Source organism: Falco peregrinus, chromosome 5 (assembly GCF_023634155.1).
Source record: "Falco peregrinus isolate bFalPer1 chromosome 5, bFalPer1.pri, whole genome shotgun sequence".
In the NCBI taxonomy this organism is placed as follows: Eukaryota; Metazoa; Chordata; class Aves; order Falconiformes; family Falconidae; genus Falco; species Falco peregrinus.
The window spans coordinates 81,455,722-81,473,791 of NC_073725.1; the positions used below are offsets into that span (position 1 = coordinate 81,455,722).

General features: G+C 41.9%; 1 protein-coding gene across 4 annotated transcripts in view; it reads right to left on the reverse strand.

The window, feature by feature from the left end:
* The window catches only part of DCUN1D3 (defective in cullin neddylation 1 domain containing 3), a 19,712-nt gene continuing 1,642 nt past the window's right edge, over positions 1-18,070 (reverse strand). For 2 of the 4 annotated variants that reach the window (XM_055806219.1, XM_027778756.2), the window contains exons 2-4: positions 9,268-9,343; positions 3,924-4,456; positions 1-1,948 (exon numbers count right to left, since the gene is read on the reverse strand). In XM_055806219.1, coding sequence (XP_055662194.1) covers positions 1,465-1,948; positions 3,924-4,354 — 915 coding nt within the window. In that variant the 5' untranslated portion in view covers positions 4,355-4,456; positions 9,268-9,343 and the 3' untranslated portion in view covers positions 1-1,464. Of the gene's footprint in view, positions 1,949-3,923; positions 4,457-9,267; positions 9,344-9,862; positions 9,888-18,070 lie in introns of those variants that run through there. The other 2 variants (XM_055806220.1, XM_055806221.1) reach the window with 2 other exon arrangements.

Consider the following 18,070-nt stretch of genomic DNA (forward strand, 5'->3'; position numbering starts at 1 on the left):
TTTGGTTTGGTTGGTTTTTAAATTGAAGCCGTTTTACGATCCTGAAATGCAGCTCTGAAAATAAAAGGTGTGCAATGGAAATGTATCAAATTCATTAAGCCAGTACTTAGCTCTATAGAAAGCCTTGGCAATCATCCCTTTTACCAAAAGGTGTAAAAAAGTTGACATACTAAAATTAAAAAAGGTAGCATCAATAACCAAAAGTTTCAACCAGTGTTAATAAAACTCCCTTTAAGTCACAACAGTTTCAACAGGCAAATAGTCCCAATACAGGCATTGTAAAATAATAAATTGACTCCTATCCAAATATTATCAAATCAGTCTAAAAATGACTCATCTACACTGTTGTCATTAAGAACACATTAAGAATTCATTTTGTCATCAGATGCAGATATTGTCACTCCAGCAAGTGTGGAGTATTAACTGCAATTCAGCAATTAAACATAGGTTTTAAAAAACTGGTTCGTCAATATTAATGCAAAAGATAGTTCCTTACATAGAAGTACTGTGCTTGCCAGACAAGTAAGATAATACTTCAGGTATAAATCAAACAAAGCAGAATTATACCACAGTTTTCCTTGAAGACTTAGGGTTTGTGTGTTGCTTCTGTCAATGTTTAGCAAACTAAAGAAGCAGAACCTTTGGTTCTTTTAGTCAAGTAAAAATATTCTCATGTAACCACAAAAATACAACTTCCAGAGAAAATGGAAGTCCATCAAGAAGTCCACTTTCAATAAAACTGAGGTAGTACTGCTCTTTTATTACATGATGTGTAAGAGATTTAGATACAAATCGCCATCTACCACTCAGTTGACTGACAGGTACAGTAATTTTATAAAACAATCCCAACATTAAGTTTGAAACTCCAAAAAAAAGGAATGATCTGGACTCATTCGCTAAGAGTTAGCTTAAAATGGGAATTAGCCGTATTACAAAAAAGCTGTCGCTTATGTTGGTTTTTAGAGCCTTATTTCCAGGGGATTAATGCATTTACAGTTAACACTGCTGTTCATCTTGGTATAAAACCTTAAAATTATTACAGCCTAAAATTTCAACAATGTAAACAGCACTACACACAGTACAGACCTGCCCTGACAGATGTAGTATGAAAAAACTTAATCTGGCACTGTATAATTTAGCAATGTTAATTTAACCTAACTAAAAAGGTCTACATTGTGCAAGAAATATCAGACTTACTTATACTAATCTGAAGTCTTAAAAAAAAACCCCATAAAACGCTTAACTTGTAGCCAGGGTCAAATATTTCAGGGCAAGAGTAAAAGGAATAACCAAAATTAAGAAAGTGCCTAAAACATGATACAGCATTTTAGAGCCCTTTCAAAGACAAGGCAGAAAAAGGTGTAAAGTAGAAAAATCTGGAGCCTCGGTAATTTCCAGAAACATCCAGAGTTTACATTTCATGAAGGGCAACAGGTCACTTTCGTCACTGCCGCTTTGCCGCCGCTAAGTCTGTTCCTCTGCACACAGGCCCTCTGTGTCCGAAGACGAAATACATTTGGTTTCCTCCTCCTTTTTCCTTCGCTCCATTTCCCACTCCACAAAGGTATCGAAGAGACTCGGCCAGGCCTCGTCCTCGCTGTAGTTGCTAAGGTCTGGTCCAATCACCTGAGTAAAATTTAGAAACATGTTCCACGTGTCCCGGGAGATTCCCTTGATTCCTGAGGGGTTCTCAATTAGGAAGTGCAACCACTGGTCCAAAATGGGGGGCTTGTTTTGGGTGAAGACTAATTTCCATAGGGCAATGGCTATTTCCCGATGTAGCGACCTCTGTCCTTCTTCAGAGTCTAGGCCAAACTGGAAGGTGAAACGATAGAGATCCTTGAATTTATCTTCCTGCTTGGCTTCGTTTAAGAGGCTGGGGAACCTTGCACAAATGCCATCAATGCTGTCTGCATTTATTGCTTTGCAGCCTTCGAAAAACTCCTTCCTATTGAGCAAGAGAAGAGAAATTAGCGAGAGCGCTTTGCACCAACCTTGCGTGCTGAACGCTTCCCACCTCCGTTCAGCTACATCAAACCAGAAGAGGGTTATCTGGACAAGACAATCGTGCCCCCAGCCCAGGTGGCACGATTTTGGCATCAGGAGCTACTGGAAAGAGAGTTCCCAGCAGTTCCTTGTGGCCTGGGGAACCACACACCCCCCTCGGACCTGCCGGGGCACCATTAGCATTTGCAAGATTTTTCTATCTGGTGCTCTGAGTACTTGATACTATCACATCCAGCGCCTTTCACATTAAAAAGCGAATAAAATTTACCACAGAAGAAATACCACATCTTTGAAAACACCACATTTACGCGCTGAAGTGCCATATATAAACCAGCTTGATTCGGTATTGCCCGTGTCTAAACGCCCATGCTCCGGATGAGCTGTTCTCACGGGACAGGGCAGTTCACTGGTGGCTTTCCTGTGGTTTTTGGTTGCTCTTCCAGCCTGCAAAATCAAAAGGGTGCCAACAGCGACGGTCAGCAAGGCACCTGCTGAAAAAGTGGAAGAGCGCGGCATCGCACGACAGAGGCGACAGTGCAGTGTATAAACACTGCCTGAAGCACCGGTACTATGCTAATTAGCCTACGAGTGATCTGGCCGAGCGGGTAGATGGTGAGCTCTGATTTCCCTCACACTCATGAGCAAGTGCGGTAGCTGGCGAACATGAAGCAAAGCCAGCAGGCTGACACGGGACAGGCTGGAGGGAAGGCAGGAGACGGGGCAGCGCTCAGGAGAACTGAAGACCACGTCGCTCTCCTTGACGGAAGAAGTCGATCAGCACTGGTATCATGGAGCGTGCCCTTAAACAAAGGTCACCTCTCACCAATAGATTTGTCCTCTCCAAGAAAATCAAAAATGACATTAATAAAGCTCATGGTGTTTGTGCAGCGACACTACTTGCAATTTCTTTACCACATTAGCAAATACCTGTGCCATCAGCCTCCAGTAAATCCACCTTTGCATTCCAGAGTAACTCATTCATTTGACACACACTCACATCTGCAAAAGCTCTGAAGATGCTGGAAAAGCCGTGTTCAGTGCACAGCTGAAGCTTGGTTCAAGGCTCAGCACACCGACGTGATTTTGGAAGTTATAAACCCAGTGAAAATAAACAGCATTACTCAAACCAATCTAGACAGACCCCAAAAAATTAGAAGATCATTCTCTCTTAGCAAGCCCCTGTCGGAAGTCTTTCCTTGCTCTTACCTGGGCATTGATAATCAAGCTGCGGGAGGCTGTTCTAGTCTTGGGTTTGGTTTCAGGTTTGGTTTTTTCCTGTTAAGTTTTAGCCATTCTGTTGTTTCCTGTAGCATCAAGCACGCTACAAGCCTGCTGCCTGACCCACTTGTCCAGAAGAAGAGACAGAACTTTAAATACCAATCACTTGTCAGCCAGTATGAAACAGCTACCAGTGTCAAAACCCTCACATTTCCTTCCCTCGCTATGCTTGAAAAGGATTACTCTTGGAAAAAGACATTAAGTGTAGCTCCGATTGGGCAGGAGTGTTTTTTCCACACAATGATAACAGTTGGTAGCAATTACTAAGGAATCTCACATTACTTTAAAGCAAAAAAATTAATTCCAGTGTCCAATCTCATCACCAAGATAATGCTGGGTACAGTAAAACTGCTTTTGGCAAATTAAGAATAAATTAATGTCTACAGAATCTCCCTACACTGTTCATCCTTAGCCGCATAAGGTCCAAAAAAAATATTTTTGATTCTAAAACCCACTGTGAGGGGAAGGGGAAAGAAGAATACCAAGCTTACCTTCTGCAGTGGGAGGAACTAATCTGACCAAAAGGCAAGTGTTAGAAGAAATAAGTAAGTAAAGCTAATGAGGCTGTTTCTCCAACATACAGATGACAGGATATACTTTAACATATGAAAATAATTACAAGTTCTGCAAGAACTAACCTTGTAAATTTGCACATGGTAGCAGCCTGGAATTTCCAAGCCAAAACTAGCACTTTAAATTCAGTGGGATCAACACAGAGGTCATTGCAAAATCGTTCCATTCCTTCTTCCAGTATGGCATCTTCCCGTTCATCCTTATACCTCCTAAATAACTCCCCAATCCTTTGGAGCGAAGATTCTTCTGCACTGGAAACAGAGTCTTTCTTTGTGTCTCCAGAAAACGTTGGAGGCTGACTAGACTCTACAGCAGTGTCCGTTTTCTTTGTCCCATTCACGAGTATATCTCCTGAAGACTTCCCGCAAGCGGAACCATGGTCATCTTTGTGAACTGCGCTTCTCTTACTATGTGACTTGCTGCCGGATTCCCTTTCCCCATTTTTGCTGCCAAGGGTAGAAGAAGGATTCTTGCACTTCGTGACACACTGGCCCATGATGTTGCAAGCCCAGCTTCTAGAGCAGTTCCCTCGCCGTCAGACACCCTCGCAGCTGCTCTTCAACACATCTCACCATGCCACTAGCGGCAGTCAACTAACCTGAAAAACAGTTTCAGAGTCAATCACCGTTTCTCCACAAAGAATATTGTAAGTATTAAATGCGGGATTACGTTTGCCAGTAAGAGACCGACTTCAGGATATTTAAGTTTTGCGTACTGAAAAGGAGCAGTGTACAGAAGGTTGGCATATGCCATAAATTTCAGGCAATTTCAGGCTGTTTTACCTAGAAATCAATGCAGCTTACTCACTGGCTGCAGTATACTAACGGGTCCTCATAAAGGAAATTCCTAAAATTCTTACTGTAACATAGGTTACAAAGAGGTTGATTCATGTACGGGCTTCATCAAGACAGACTACTCTAACCCAGAAATATTTTAAAGGAAATGGTTTTTAAAACTATACCCACACTTTATATATAGAAAATAAAACACTGAAACAAAGCAGTGGTGGGACGGGGACACTGCTGGGACAACCTGGCAGAGACTCCAGCATTAGATGTAGACTGGACCTTCAGCAAATGGGCAAAAGGGGGTTGGGGTTTTTTTTGTTTTCTTTTCTTTTTGCTGGGGGCAGAGGGGGCTGCTGGGTTTTTTAAATGGAGTTTGGAACCTAGATTTTTGTTCTTAAAACAGAGTGTGTTTGTGGAAGGGGGGCAACAGTCACTTTTCATGCAAGATGGCGTTTAGGAATTATTCATTGTTTCAAGTGGGCTCCTCCCTTCAGGTAACGAGACAGAGGGAGGGGGCCTTTTTAATGAAACTTTTTCAGACAGACACACATGCAGATAAGATGTAGTAATTCTAGTGCAGTTTAAAAAAAAATAATCAAAATTAAAGTGCCAAAATGATTTCATCACACTTTGTTTTCATAAATCACAATGTTCAAGCCTTGTATACTTGGAAAAGGTATTTCACTCACAGAAAAGAGTTCTTAAATTTTCCCTATTAAAACCAAACACTCTGACACTATCCTATCAGCATGCAGCCATGCCGTAAACAGTCCATTTCTCAGAAACATCAACTCCAAGAAAGCAATTGCTTATCATATTCCTCCTTTACCCACTTATTTGCATTTCATCTCTGCTGTCAGTTAGGCAAAAGCCTCAAACATAAAAATGGGGTTTGCCTTCTCTTTTGTTTACTGCTTCCAGGTTACAGAATTAGAACAAGAAAGAAGAGATACAAATTGAAAATGAAGACATGATACAGATGTCATATCAGTTTTTCTGTATTCCTTCTTGCATAAAGCTCTTCTGAGACCAAACCCCTCTTTTTAAGCTGTAAACTAACTTGGAACAGCAGCACCGAGTGCAGAGGAATTCTCCAGATATTAGGATTACAAACATAAATCTTCTCTCAGCCATTATACCTGTTTTGGCAAAACAGCACATATACAGTTTCATGAGCAAAAATAATATTTTTGCCAGTACAACTACAACAGCCAAGATGCTGGTTTCAACTACCTGGCTCCCCTTCCCCTCCCCAATCTCTTAAGCCCACAACCCACAAAACTAACAAAAACCTATTTTTAATCAGCAGAAGGAATAAACATCTGGCAAATCCTTTTGTCAGATTGCTTTAAAGATGAACTTTGTAGCATCATTTTTACAGGCAAGTAAAATACAACTTAATGTATCAAAACATAATCTCTTACTAATTTGTATTTTAAAGGATTTGTTAAAACACACATTTCCACATAAATAATCCAAAAGACAGTTTCACTGCTCCTTAGTACTTCACAGCTCTTTGTGAGCCGCAGAGTACAGCCTGGCACTGGTTCTTGGGCTGCCATGCATCTGAGCAACATCGTCTACTCTACACCAGTCATTTTTTTCATTACACCAAAACAAACAGGATATTATTAGGCAGTGTAAATTACTGCTTTGTGATTAACTCCCAGATACCAGCCTTCCCTCTCCCCCTGTGCCTGCACTCCCCTAAATTAATCAGAATTCAAACGCTCAATCTATACTAATTCCTGTTCTTCCATCAGTTTCTCAAAATCAGCTAGCACTACTTTGGCTAAGTTTTTCTTTAGAGAGAAGCATACAAGTAAAGGAACCAAATGAAAAAAAAATCCCGAGTAGAAACTAGTATTAGAGTTTAAAGTAAAGTTTAGCTAGTTTATAAAACTTATTGTTCAAACACATAACAGCAATTATTAGCTGCTGGGGATCCAGAACAGCTTTTCCCTATGGGCAGGTTAAAGAATAGCTGCCTGTTACTGAATGGCACCTCCCTCTGAAGTAGTTGGTAGTACTCCCATCACACACAGCCTAACAGACAGAGATTAATCCAACTCACTTTAGGAATCCCAATTTAAAGTTAAAAAAAAAAAAAAAAAGACAGTTTGCAAGTTAACTCACATCATCTGTCCATAAATTTTCCTAATGGCAGTGATTCATGCTGTCACGTTTCCTAAGCAACGGCTTGTGTTAATGATGTCAACAATCTAATACTGAAGTCTACAAAGTGACATCAGCAGTCTGATGAAACAGACTGGATTTATTGTCACTTGTGGTCATGAAAAGACAGCATTTTGATACACAGAGGGAAGGTCAGCTGGCATTATCAAACACCTGTATGTGAGCAAGTGTCCCAACAGCTGTTTCCGAAAACCACAGTAACATTAACACACAGAGTGCAAGTTAACAACGTCCCCCACGGTGTATCCCTCTAACAAGCACCTTCTGTACTCCAGCAGACTTGCCTGACAAGGAGCTGAGTGCTGCTCCTCAACAGCCACCGCCTGGGCTCTGCTAGCGCTGCTCTTCCCTGCAGTGCCGGAGTTCCTCCTCCTTCCTCCCTGCCGAGGAGGTTTTCGGAGCACAATCCCACTCGTTATGAACAAACACTAGAAGATACTGAAGTAAAGCTCCTGCAATTCCTCACTTTTCTACTACATGAAACTTGATGCCACATGCCAGATACTTTGAAGCACGCTACCCCAAAAATAGCAAAACCAGCTTGGGGGGAGGAAAAAAAAAAAAAAAAAAAAAAAAAATCAGACTGCATCCGCTGGCAGTTTGTGCATGTATCTGGTTTTGTAAGAGAAAAGTCTTTCAGCACTCCATCAGTTACCCTTTTATAAAATGCCTTCACAGAGCTGGATCCTCTTCATTTACTAGTCACCTCCGCTTCCTACGTGACTCAGGTTTCAAGGCATGAAAGGAACAAGAGCCTCGGAAGGAGATAGAAACAAGTGGGAGAACTCAGTCCTTTTGTTAAGAAAGGCTGGAGAGAGGATCCAATTGCAGTATCAGGAGCTGCACTGTGTAATCAGTGTTCAAGGAGCACAAAAAAGCACTCTCAGGAAAGCGAACAGAGCTACTTACTTAACTGTAGAGCAAAGCAAATGTCACGTCTAGGTCATGCCAATTACAGTCAAGTGAGCACAAGGATGTGCAGGGATATTTCTCCCAGCTAGATTGGGAACTACAAGCATAAAGTTCTCGCATACCCAGAGGTTATACTGGATGGGTGGCAAAGCACCAATTCCCAAAAGAATCATTTCCCAAGAGCAGAATTACTGTAACAGGTTTGTACGATGTACCAGCGACACACAAAAGGCAGCGCTGACCACTAGTTTTGCCATTCTACTAAAAAAGATCAAAATTCAGGGCTAAGGTTGGAATGTGCTCAGTGCTACAGGATGCAGCACTCCCAAAGAAGTCTGATTACTCAGAAAAGTATTGAGCAATAACCTACAGTAAATATGAATCACCAAGATGCCCATGAGGCCATCCTCCACACAGCTGGAACAGCAAAGCAAAGATCGTCAGGGATGCTCTCTGCTCCTTTTGAGAAGGGAGTAAGCAACTGGAAACACAGGAAGACTAGTGCTGGGTGATACAGCCAGCTAAAGGAAAGCCACTCTCTAAGAGCAAAGGATGTGCAGAACCTAATTGCTCAATACATTAAGCAGAAAACTAGGAAATATCGGAAAGACCTTGCTAATGCTTGGTGGGACTTTTTGTTTTGTTTAGAGGGGGCGGGAGGGTGGGGGGGGGTTGGTTTTGTTTGGGGTTTTGGGGGGATTTTTGTGCGGATCTTTTTAAGTGCTGTAAGGAAATTATTTTTTTCTCCAGTTTTACCAGACCACGTAACCCAAGATTTAACGGGAGCAAAACAAAGTGACTCAGTAACAATTCTCTGCCATATAAGCACCCCATGGCACAACTGAAACTGGCAGCACTCAAGTGGGGGAGAGCTGGCAGAAGGAGACAAGATGCAAAGGAGATATTTAAGTAACCCTGTATTTTTCTTTAATGACCAGTGTTATTGCAGTAATAGAAATTATTGGATACATCCAGACAATAACAAAACGCAGCCAAGCATTACGCCATTTAATAGTGTAGCATCAGAAGGTATTTACAATGAGTTTTAAAACATTGAAAGTACCAAGAAAGAAGAGGAAAAAAAATCCTCCAGTCATTCAAGAACAACTCAAAGACATATTTAGGAAATCTCGTAACAAAAGGGGACACAGCTCAGCCAACCATTAAATCCCTTCCCAAGTAGAAGTTAACTAGCTAAGGCAAAGATAACATTGCTAAAGCTCAACTAAGCCTCAACTTCTCACAAACCCTTAAGCACAGCCTGTAAGAATTCTACAGAATTTCACTATGCATTATTTACCTTTTAGCAGACTGGGATGCATGACTTCTAAACTAGCTGGGGGTAGGTAACAGCATCATGGGTGCCCCCCCTTTTTCCAGCTCTGAACAGATACACACAGCTTTCCACTGGGGAGGCACGAGAGGATCATTGCAACTGCTGAACCAGAAGCAATCGCTGCTCAAACAGTTGATGCTGGGCAAGTGATCGTGTAAGCAAACATCTAGTACTTACATAGTTTCAGCTACACAGGGAATCATTCCACTAGCTTCACAGCCTCCTTCAGGTTCCCTGGGTTCCACATGGAACACTGTGAGGCAAAAAACACACAAATCTTTACATTTAGAAGAAACTATGAAAACCATAGAACACACTAAAGCGCTCAGAAGCAACTATGCATTTAATAAAACCCTTCACAGCCCAAATCTATTTGTTGAAAGAGTCATTTTATAAAACTACTTCACTTTTTGACTTATAAAGTAGCATAACACCATTAACTCTTCATTGTCATATAAAGCATAGATCAGGTACGGAATACAACGGACAAGTTCAAATGTTTGTTAGGAGTAAACACACACTTCCGAACACTTTTCTGGCTTTCAGTATGGGAGAGTTAATTCCTCATTTCATGCACTCAGAGCAAAATAGAGGACATGCTACCATTGTCAATGCATGTTAGCTAAGCGGCTGTTTAATCTGTGAATGCCAGACAGCTGCTACCTAGCAAAGCATAATTTGGGTCCAGAAAGTAATTCTCTTTTTTTCATTCTCTAGCACATTCTTTTCCATGTTTGTTTTCCCATGTTCAGAAGAGCTGGCTCAACTTCACCTCTCAAATTCCCAGCTCTGCTATATAACTACGAGGCTCTGAAGAGATGACAGACAAAGGTATGTCTGGTTTGTGTAGCAACAGCTACAACCACAGCACCTAGTCAACACCTCTGTTTGTATCTGATCTAGGCAAAAAAAAAAAAAAAAAAAAAAGATAAACAAGAAAGCTCTGGCAAAGCTCCTCTGCTCTACCAACAGAAACATGAAAACGTCTTGGTTTTACAGCTCACCCGTAACAGACATGGAGCAAAACCATGTCTCCTCTCAACCATTTTTTAGGCATTTACTTTTGAGATGGATAGTCCAAAAAGTCTGCCTCACTTTCGATTTATATCCTCTGCTTCCAAACCTCACCTTCCACACAAACAGCCACCCTTCTGCCCCCCCGACAGCTCTCTCGGCACACGCTCCTGCTGTGCGGGTGTGCAGCCGCGCGTATGGCAGCAGAGCAGCTCCTGCCTCTCTGCGGTGGCAGTACTAGCTTGGATTTCTTTCTATTTGATCGTAGCATCCCATGAGTTTCAAGAATTTAAGAAAATGTAACATCTGGCACTTCTATGTTAATTTCTTCACCCCTCTGCAACCAAGTAATTCTTTTTATAAATCAGGAGGGGAGGAAAGAAGAGAAAGAAGGGAGACAGGGCACCGTGCAGCCTCATCCCCCTGTGACCCTGCTTAAATAGAGGTGAGGCAACATCTTACACTTCACACGTTCAAAACCATATTCATGCCAACTTTATGCAACAAACTACCTTTCAAAGAGATTTGTATTTCTTTGGAAGAAATCTATGATCCACCAGATCTACGTTTCCAGCTGACTACAGCACATGCTGGAAGCAGACACTTATTTCAAGTTCAAAAGAAGCTGAAGCTGATGGAGTTCAGCCGTATCCAGCAAAAACCAAACTTTTCCAGGTTGTTTGAAGTAGTTTCCACGTTGGCTGACCTGTACACACACACTGTCTGGAGCCAGAAGCCAGAAATTTTAACATCTGTTAGAACTGCCAGCTACAGCTCTTCCCCCATTCTTACTCCTTTTTATTCTACCGAGTTGCCCGTTTCACCTTTCTTTAATTTTTAATGCAGTAGCAAGTGTAAACTTCTGTGACAACACAATTACAGGATGTGGAATAAAAAGTTAGCATGAGTTAGCAGTTAAAAAAAACAAGCTCTTCAAGTCTGTATTTAAAGGCTACCATAGCACAGCAATGTGTTGTGGCTGACTTCATCCTAAATCACACCAGGTGACTGCTGCACCGGTAGAAAGAAGCAGCAACACTTTGATGGCACAGGCTTTAATTCGGTCCTGGGGTCGGGGCTGCCAGGCAGAAGCGGTACGCTACCACCACCCAGCATCGCCCTTGCTGGTGCGGGGGGAGCGCCAGGCTACAGCACCCCAGCACAGCCTGCACCGCTCATCAGTGATCCCACCCAGCAGCCCACTGGGAAAATAACTAGATGGTGTGCACCCTCAGGATTACGGAGGCGTTTGTTTTGCTCACCTGCCTATTTTTGCACCTGTGCCTGACTTCCCCCTGTGACTTTGGCTCCCCTAAGCACTGGTGCAGAGGATCACGCTGCAGAACGCTCCGTGCCAAAGCTGCTATCACCCTCAACACTTGTCCTCAGCCGCTCTTCCAGGGGTAAGAGCTGACGGCACTCTCACAAAAGACAACTTTTCTTTGCTTTTCTGTGGGGAACCAGTGAAGCATTAGTGATATCATTTCCCTCTGCAGCAGAAATTGAGAGGATTGACTCAGCTTGTGGAAGAGTTTACCGTGCAGTTAGGACCTCTATACTACAGCACCAAAGCACTTGGTGTATTAAGTGTTAAAGCATAAAGGAAGCTTCGGTCAGCAAAGCCATCACCTTATGGAAACTGCTTATTTCAAGTCATAACATGCCATGAAACTTTCTCAGCAAAAGCACTCTGACTCCAGCACCACGGGCACGTTACGGGCTTTCATCAGCCCAGCAGACACCTCACCACATCCCTAACCAAGCACTGTGCTAGCACCCATCAGCCACGCAGATCTGCTCCGCACCTCTGCTGCAGAAATACACCTATGCAAAGTTACTTAAGAGGAAGTCTAAAAACAGGAAAGTCCTGCTGCAATTAGTTAAAATGAATTATTAGTTTGTCAGGCTTCCTGTAGTTTAAGCACCTTTCAATGAACTACAGCCAGGTTATGATTTTGGGGGCATCCAGATGGCAACTTTGTCAGTCTGTTCCAAATCAGGGTAACAAACTATTTCTGATTAGCCTCACTCTGAGCTTTAGAAACAAACTGGATTTAGAAATCTGATCAAACTGCGTAAAGTTTGTCTCTACAGAATGCACCTGTATCAGAGCAGAAGCTGGTTATACAGATGCACGAAAAGGTACCACGTAGAGTTTTGGCTGCCACTAAATGGCAGTCCATGGGAAAACCAAGCCAGACAACGCGCATGTTGGAAGCCTGAATACTTTCTCAAATGAAATATAGATTTCTTTGAGAAAGACCATACTGGAAAGGCTTAACTAGTTTGGAAGGGAAGACAGGGGCAGGTACAAAAATATCTAATAAAAAATAATTCAAGTAACAATAGATACAGAAATTGCTTCACCAGGTCTACAGTCCACAATGCTGGGCCAGCTCTCAGCGCCAAGAACCAGAGCTGTCACCAATCCTGCTCCTAGAATAAACCCCAGTCACCAAGCAAAAATCTCTTAAACAACTGCACTTTGACACGGTGTGCTGTCACTTCACACCCAGGGCTGGGACATCAGGGGAGATGTTCCCATTCGAGACCCTGGGCAGAAGCAGCCTGCTTTCCTCGCTGTTGAAGGGCACCCTGCTCAGGCCGTAGGACACAACACCACATTTCACCTTCAAACTCCAACAAGTAGCCTTAAGAAAAAATGGAATAGATGTTTCAGATCTGTATAATTAGCAGCGCTGGTGAACTACAAAGTTAGCTTAAGAAAAAATTAATAATAATGTGAAAAATTATAGAGAAAGAGAGACTAAAGGCACCTTACCACTTCTTCTCATGAAAGACACATTCCTTAAGCAGCTTTTTCAGCAGACACCGATGCGTCATCCTCAAATCCCTCCCTTTCTTTTACACTCTCTAACCACACAATACCTTACTTACTGATTACTTCTCATTGTTTTTCCACTTGGCCCCAATAAAAAGTTTTAAATCCTTTGCTATTATGTGCTTCATTCTATTTTATTAGGTGGGTGGAATGATTTGCTAGGATTATGGTGTTTTCACAGAGTGAACCAAAGTCCAGTTAGCTAAATAGCATATAATCTTAGAAGGTGCCTTCAGGTGCTTCTCTAATGTAAATAAATTAATGAACTAATTCACAGAGCAGCAGTACCTCTTTTGAGAATTCTTTCTAGGCTATGAGCAAGACAACAGGTACAGGGGAAATCATGACAGCCAGACAATGTGGCTGTTCAAGATCATGCCACCAGTTTTCAGTAAAGCTGAAACCAGAACCCCAACCAGATTCCATCTGATTCTCTACCTCGTACATACTTAGACATGAACAAACTCGTTTATTTCACTGCACGTAACACAGCCCTGGATGAGTTTGAATCCATCACCTTCAAAAACCAAAGATTCAGTCACTGAACAATTCATCTCTGTCCACTTATAAAATATCAATCTTCCCCCTCTCCCCCGAGATCCCCTTGTCAAAGGCCCTTCAACTTTCAAGGTCCAGCACTTACAAAAAAAGCAAATAATCATCTAATCAGGGGTTGGTGGGTTTTTTCCCTTTAATGTGCAAAGGGTTGTAAAAGAATAACCCTTCTGAATTTTTCCAGGGTACACTGTACCTTTTGCGTAGCATGAGACACCTTTAGCACCTCTATGTATTATGAATAATTAAAGCAGCACATGCCAGGGGAAGAACTACTCTGTGCTCAGACACAACAGGTTCACATCTCTACAGCAAAACTGCAGATTATGGGACCAACAGAAACCATGACCCTCAGGTATCTGACACAGATGCATCCTGCTGTAAGCATCCGAAAGTAGCTGCGCTACAAATATTTACCTTACTCCGCCTGCCAGTTCTGTAAATTAATCTATGAAAAACTGCAGCTATCCTATAGCCAAACACGAATAACTTTATAAAAAACACCTTGATCTACAACCTGCTCTGTAACGGAAAAAAAACATTTAAACTGAGCTAGGTGTGCACAGATTTTCTTTTGCATCAAGTTAGCTAGCAGGCTTCACCTCGAAGCAACCGAAGCACCTTCATCCATTACATTCAGGCAGGAATCACTTGATATCTGTAATAGTAAGATAAGCTTTAGACTAATTGCAATAGGTGAATAATTTTATATTTCTTACTGCTCTCAACAATGAGGAAAACACACCAGTCACACAGGAAAAAAGGAAGTCCTTCCAGCAGCTCTGGTTAACAGTGTCCCATCTCCAGTACAAAGCAGCTGTGGGAACTGTGACCCATCCAGCTGCCTAACAGGGCAGCGAAGGGACAAGTCTAAAGACAAGAGCCAAACCGCCTCGTAAGATCACGCGCTCATAAGGAGTTTCCAGAAGGCCTGCCAGCCACCTCAGCAAGTGTAACAGTTTACAGGTTGCCGGCTGTAGGAATCACTCACTCCATGCAGCTGCGTAGGAACTTCCCCACCAGCTGACCACGTAAATACAGGAATCCTATTTACGTACAAAGAATTGCTCTAAGTGAAAGGACTGATGTCTGAAAGTGCTTTAAGAGTGTATGCTTGGATTTCTAAATTGATTGGAGTTTTTAAAACAGAAAATACATAAATTCATCCGCAGAGACCCTAGTTCTCTTTACTGATTTGAGTCCTGACTTCCCCATTACAGTGAACGACACTGACACTCCTCACTATACAAAGGATGCTGCAGTATTTGGATGTTAACTGGATCAATTGCTTCAGAGGAGCTCCTCTGAGTACTTGAGCTTAGGTCATCAGTTACAACAAAGAGCCTCAGCTTTCCTCAAGAAAACTGGTGGCAGCTTCAACTCACACACACATTTAGTTAATGAGTTTTTGCATATCCTGGATTTCACTTGATGTCCTGTGTCTCACAAGAGGCATAAGGTGCATACATACCTATCCTCTGCTTCACAACAGATAAATCACTAACTCCAACCACAGGTAACTACTTGAAGCTGGTACACGTCAGACCTTTGGTGCTTCCAGACCACCCATTTATGTGCTGATCCAGAGTACCAGAGACTTTCTGTGCAGACTCATTTGCAATGAAAATATTGAACAGTCAGCATATGACCAAAACCAAGTTTTAGGACATTTGTGTTTGTGAGTCTATTACTAAGCTACACACGCCTCTCAATCACAGGCGTGAAGATGATTCTTCTCTCTCCGTTTCAAATTTAATACAAAGGGATAAGACCGACTGCATTAGATGTTTTAAAGGTGCAGAAGGAAAACTTGCATTACACTAAAAAATTTCAGAGTAAGAACTAAAATCTGTCACTTTCTGCTACTACGTGGATGCAAAAATAAGACTGGTATTTTTCAGGGGGACATAACCATTTTGGTTAAAAAAAAAACCACTTACATTCACTAAATAGGAAAAGTAAGGCAACAAGTAACTATGACTGTCATACTGTGGCAGTCTGACTTTCTGGGAATAACAAACTGTGACAGAAGGTCAGTAACAGCATTCTCACATTTTGCTAAGTTTTGTCTTTCACAAAACAGATGTCACAGACAGAACAACATTCGTAACTATTCTTTCTGAGACACCAGAAGATTGTACTAGCTCATTCTCTTCACTGGCATCCTGTCTCATCACCTGTGTATGCTTTTGTGGGTTTCTCTACAGCATTTCTACTTCTGTGAAAGAGTTCTTGAATACCTACAGCTAAGTGGTCCCCTAACCATCACTATTCTAGTAGCAAAACATTGCAATTAAATAGCTTTTACCTAAAATCCAGGTTTTCTGCTTCCTTCGAGCTGCAAGTCATCAGACTGGAGAGATGCCCCCCAAGACACATGGATAAAATGGAGACATAACAAGTCTACATGGGTTAGTTCTCAGATTATCTTTTAGGCAAGCTTTGATTCACTTTCTCTCCCCCTGTTTGCTCTCTTCTGATTAACATGGACATCAGAATGTAAAACCATCACCAAACTGTCACACCAAAGCCACATGTGACAAGGAGAACCTCCCTATGTCACCATAAAAGAATGCTGGCATTTGTGCAAGGGAAGGCAGAGCTCCCCTTGGGTTTGCCAGCCACCACTCGACGGCCAGTTATCGACAGCTGAGCGGGTCCACAAAACCCTCCTGTGAAAGGGTGAAAACAAGGTACAAGCGAACAATGGGAGCACGTCTGCAAGTCTTGGCTTTTTCTGATCACTCCCTGGGAAGGCTTCAACCCAGATCTGTAATTATCTGACTCAAACTAGAGCCAAAAGAAGCTGGTGTGTGCGTGTAGAAAAAATGAGAGATAGCTGACAGTTTCAAAAGACACACTTGAGACAACTTACTATATAGAAAACACCAAGAAAACCAGCACAGACAGTTTAGTTGTGTCATATGTTTACAGGGGGTAAATTGCAGGTGGCTCGTTACCAGAAAGCAACATTTGTCTTGAACATTTGCCACGAAATTACCATTGTTTCAAGTCAAGTTACTATGTCATTACTGCTGAATAACTTTCAGTATACAATTAATCCATGTCACCAATGCAGATAATCTGCAAAACAGCACAGCCATTTAATTTAGTATTTTTACAAGGAGGAAGGGGGAAGAGACAAAAGAAATTATTAGACTTCCAGTAACCAGCAGACAAAGCCTATTAGTCAGAGGCAAATAAGAGGAAAGGAAGCCAGCGAGATAAGATGCAGACCCCTAGGGAGAAGCAGCCAGAGAGAAGGAGCCCAGGCAGGGAATTCTGATGAAGGCTGTTAAGGGGGTTCCCTCTTATCTTCTTGTCACTACCAAGTCCCTCAAGTATTTACAGATTGTTCTTTCAGTCTCCAAGAATTCTGGCTACCAATCTTCAGCTCCTTCTTTATTTTTAAGAATGAGGATGGAAGAAAGGACTGTTTTCCTAACACCCCATGCCTCTACTTTTACAGTCTCCTAGTCAGAGCACAGCTTTCCTGTTACATTCACTATTACAGACCCATTTGCCTAATGGAACAATAACATTGTTTCTGCACTTTGAAAGTTCTTACAAACCACCCAACCCCACCACCACGGATTTTAAGGTGCTCCAAGGCACTAGATTGTATTTATCAACACTTGCCCAGCACCAATGAAGAAAACGGAGTGCTACAGTGTGCGACAGTTCTGAGCACACCTGTACATCGTTCTCTGCCACGAGGAAATGCAAGTTTAGAAGAGTCACATCTATCCCCCATTCTTCCAGCCACTTTATACTCTCCTGCCCCAATACAAAACACGACATACTGGATTTTCTCCTGTTCCTTAAGCTGAACCAAAGAAAGCAGCAGAACCAGGCCTCTTCCTCATCCACACACAAATTTGTCAGAACAAGTCCCTTTGTCTTAGAAGTCTGTCAAACTGTCTGACAGCCCCTCTTGCTCAATATATACTGCTTTAACTAATGTCAATGACAGTCTTTGGTCAGCTGTTCTTAGTTTTCTCTCAAAGCCACCCGTTCAATTAACCTGATCACCTTTTTTTTTTTAATACAATTCATAAGAAATGAAAGCAAGATGTAATTATGAATGAATTTCCAAGATGAACAAATTATAAGAACTACTGACACAAATCAGAATTTGCTATGAACACAACAACGTTAAACTCCAAATTAAAGCAAGAAACTGTGCAGAGAAGGCACCTAGCCCAGCCTTAAAGATCCAGGAGCTGACTACTGATCATATTGCAAGCTATCAGTCTCAAGATGAAAGCAATTTCAAAAGCATCACATCCAGCACTCAAGTAGTATCAAAGCAGTAAGTTTCCCCATTAATAATTTTGTGAAATTTTAAGGATTGTAACCACTCATACCTGCATATAACCTGCTATTACGAAATAATCAGATTTTTAGAAATCATTACAACAGCTGATATTTGCAGCAACCTTGTAAAGCCAGTTGTACTTTGCAAATCTGAACTAATTCAATGCAGATCACAAGCTCTCCTTTTTCTGCTGATAGGCAGAAAATCTTTGCGTTAGACTGCATGCTGCCTTTCATGTAAAGGGCTACGAA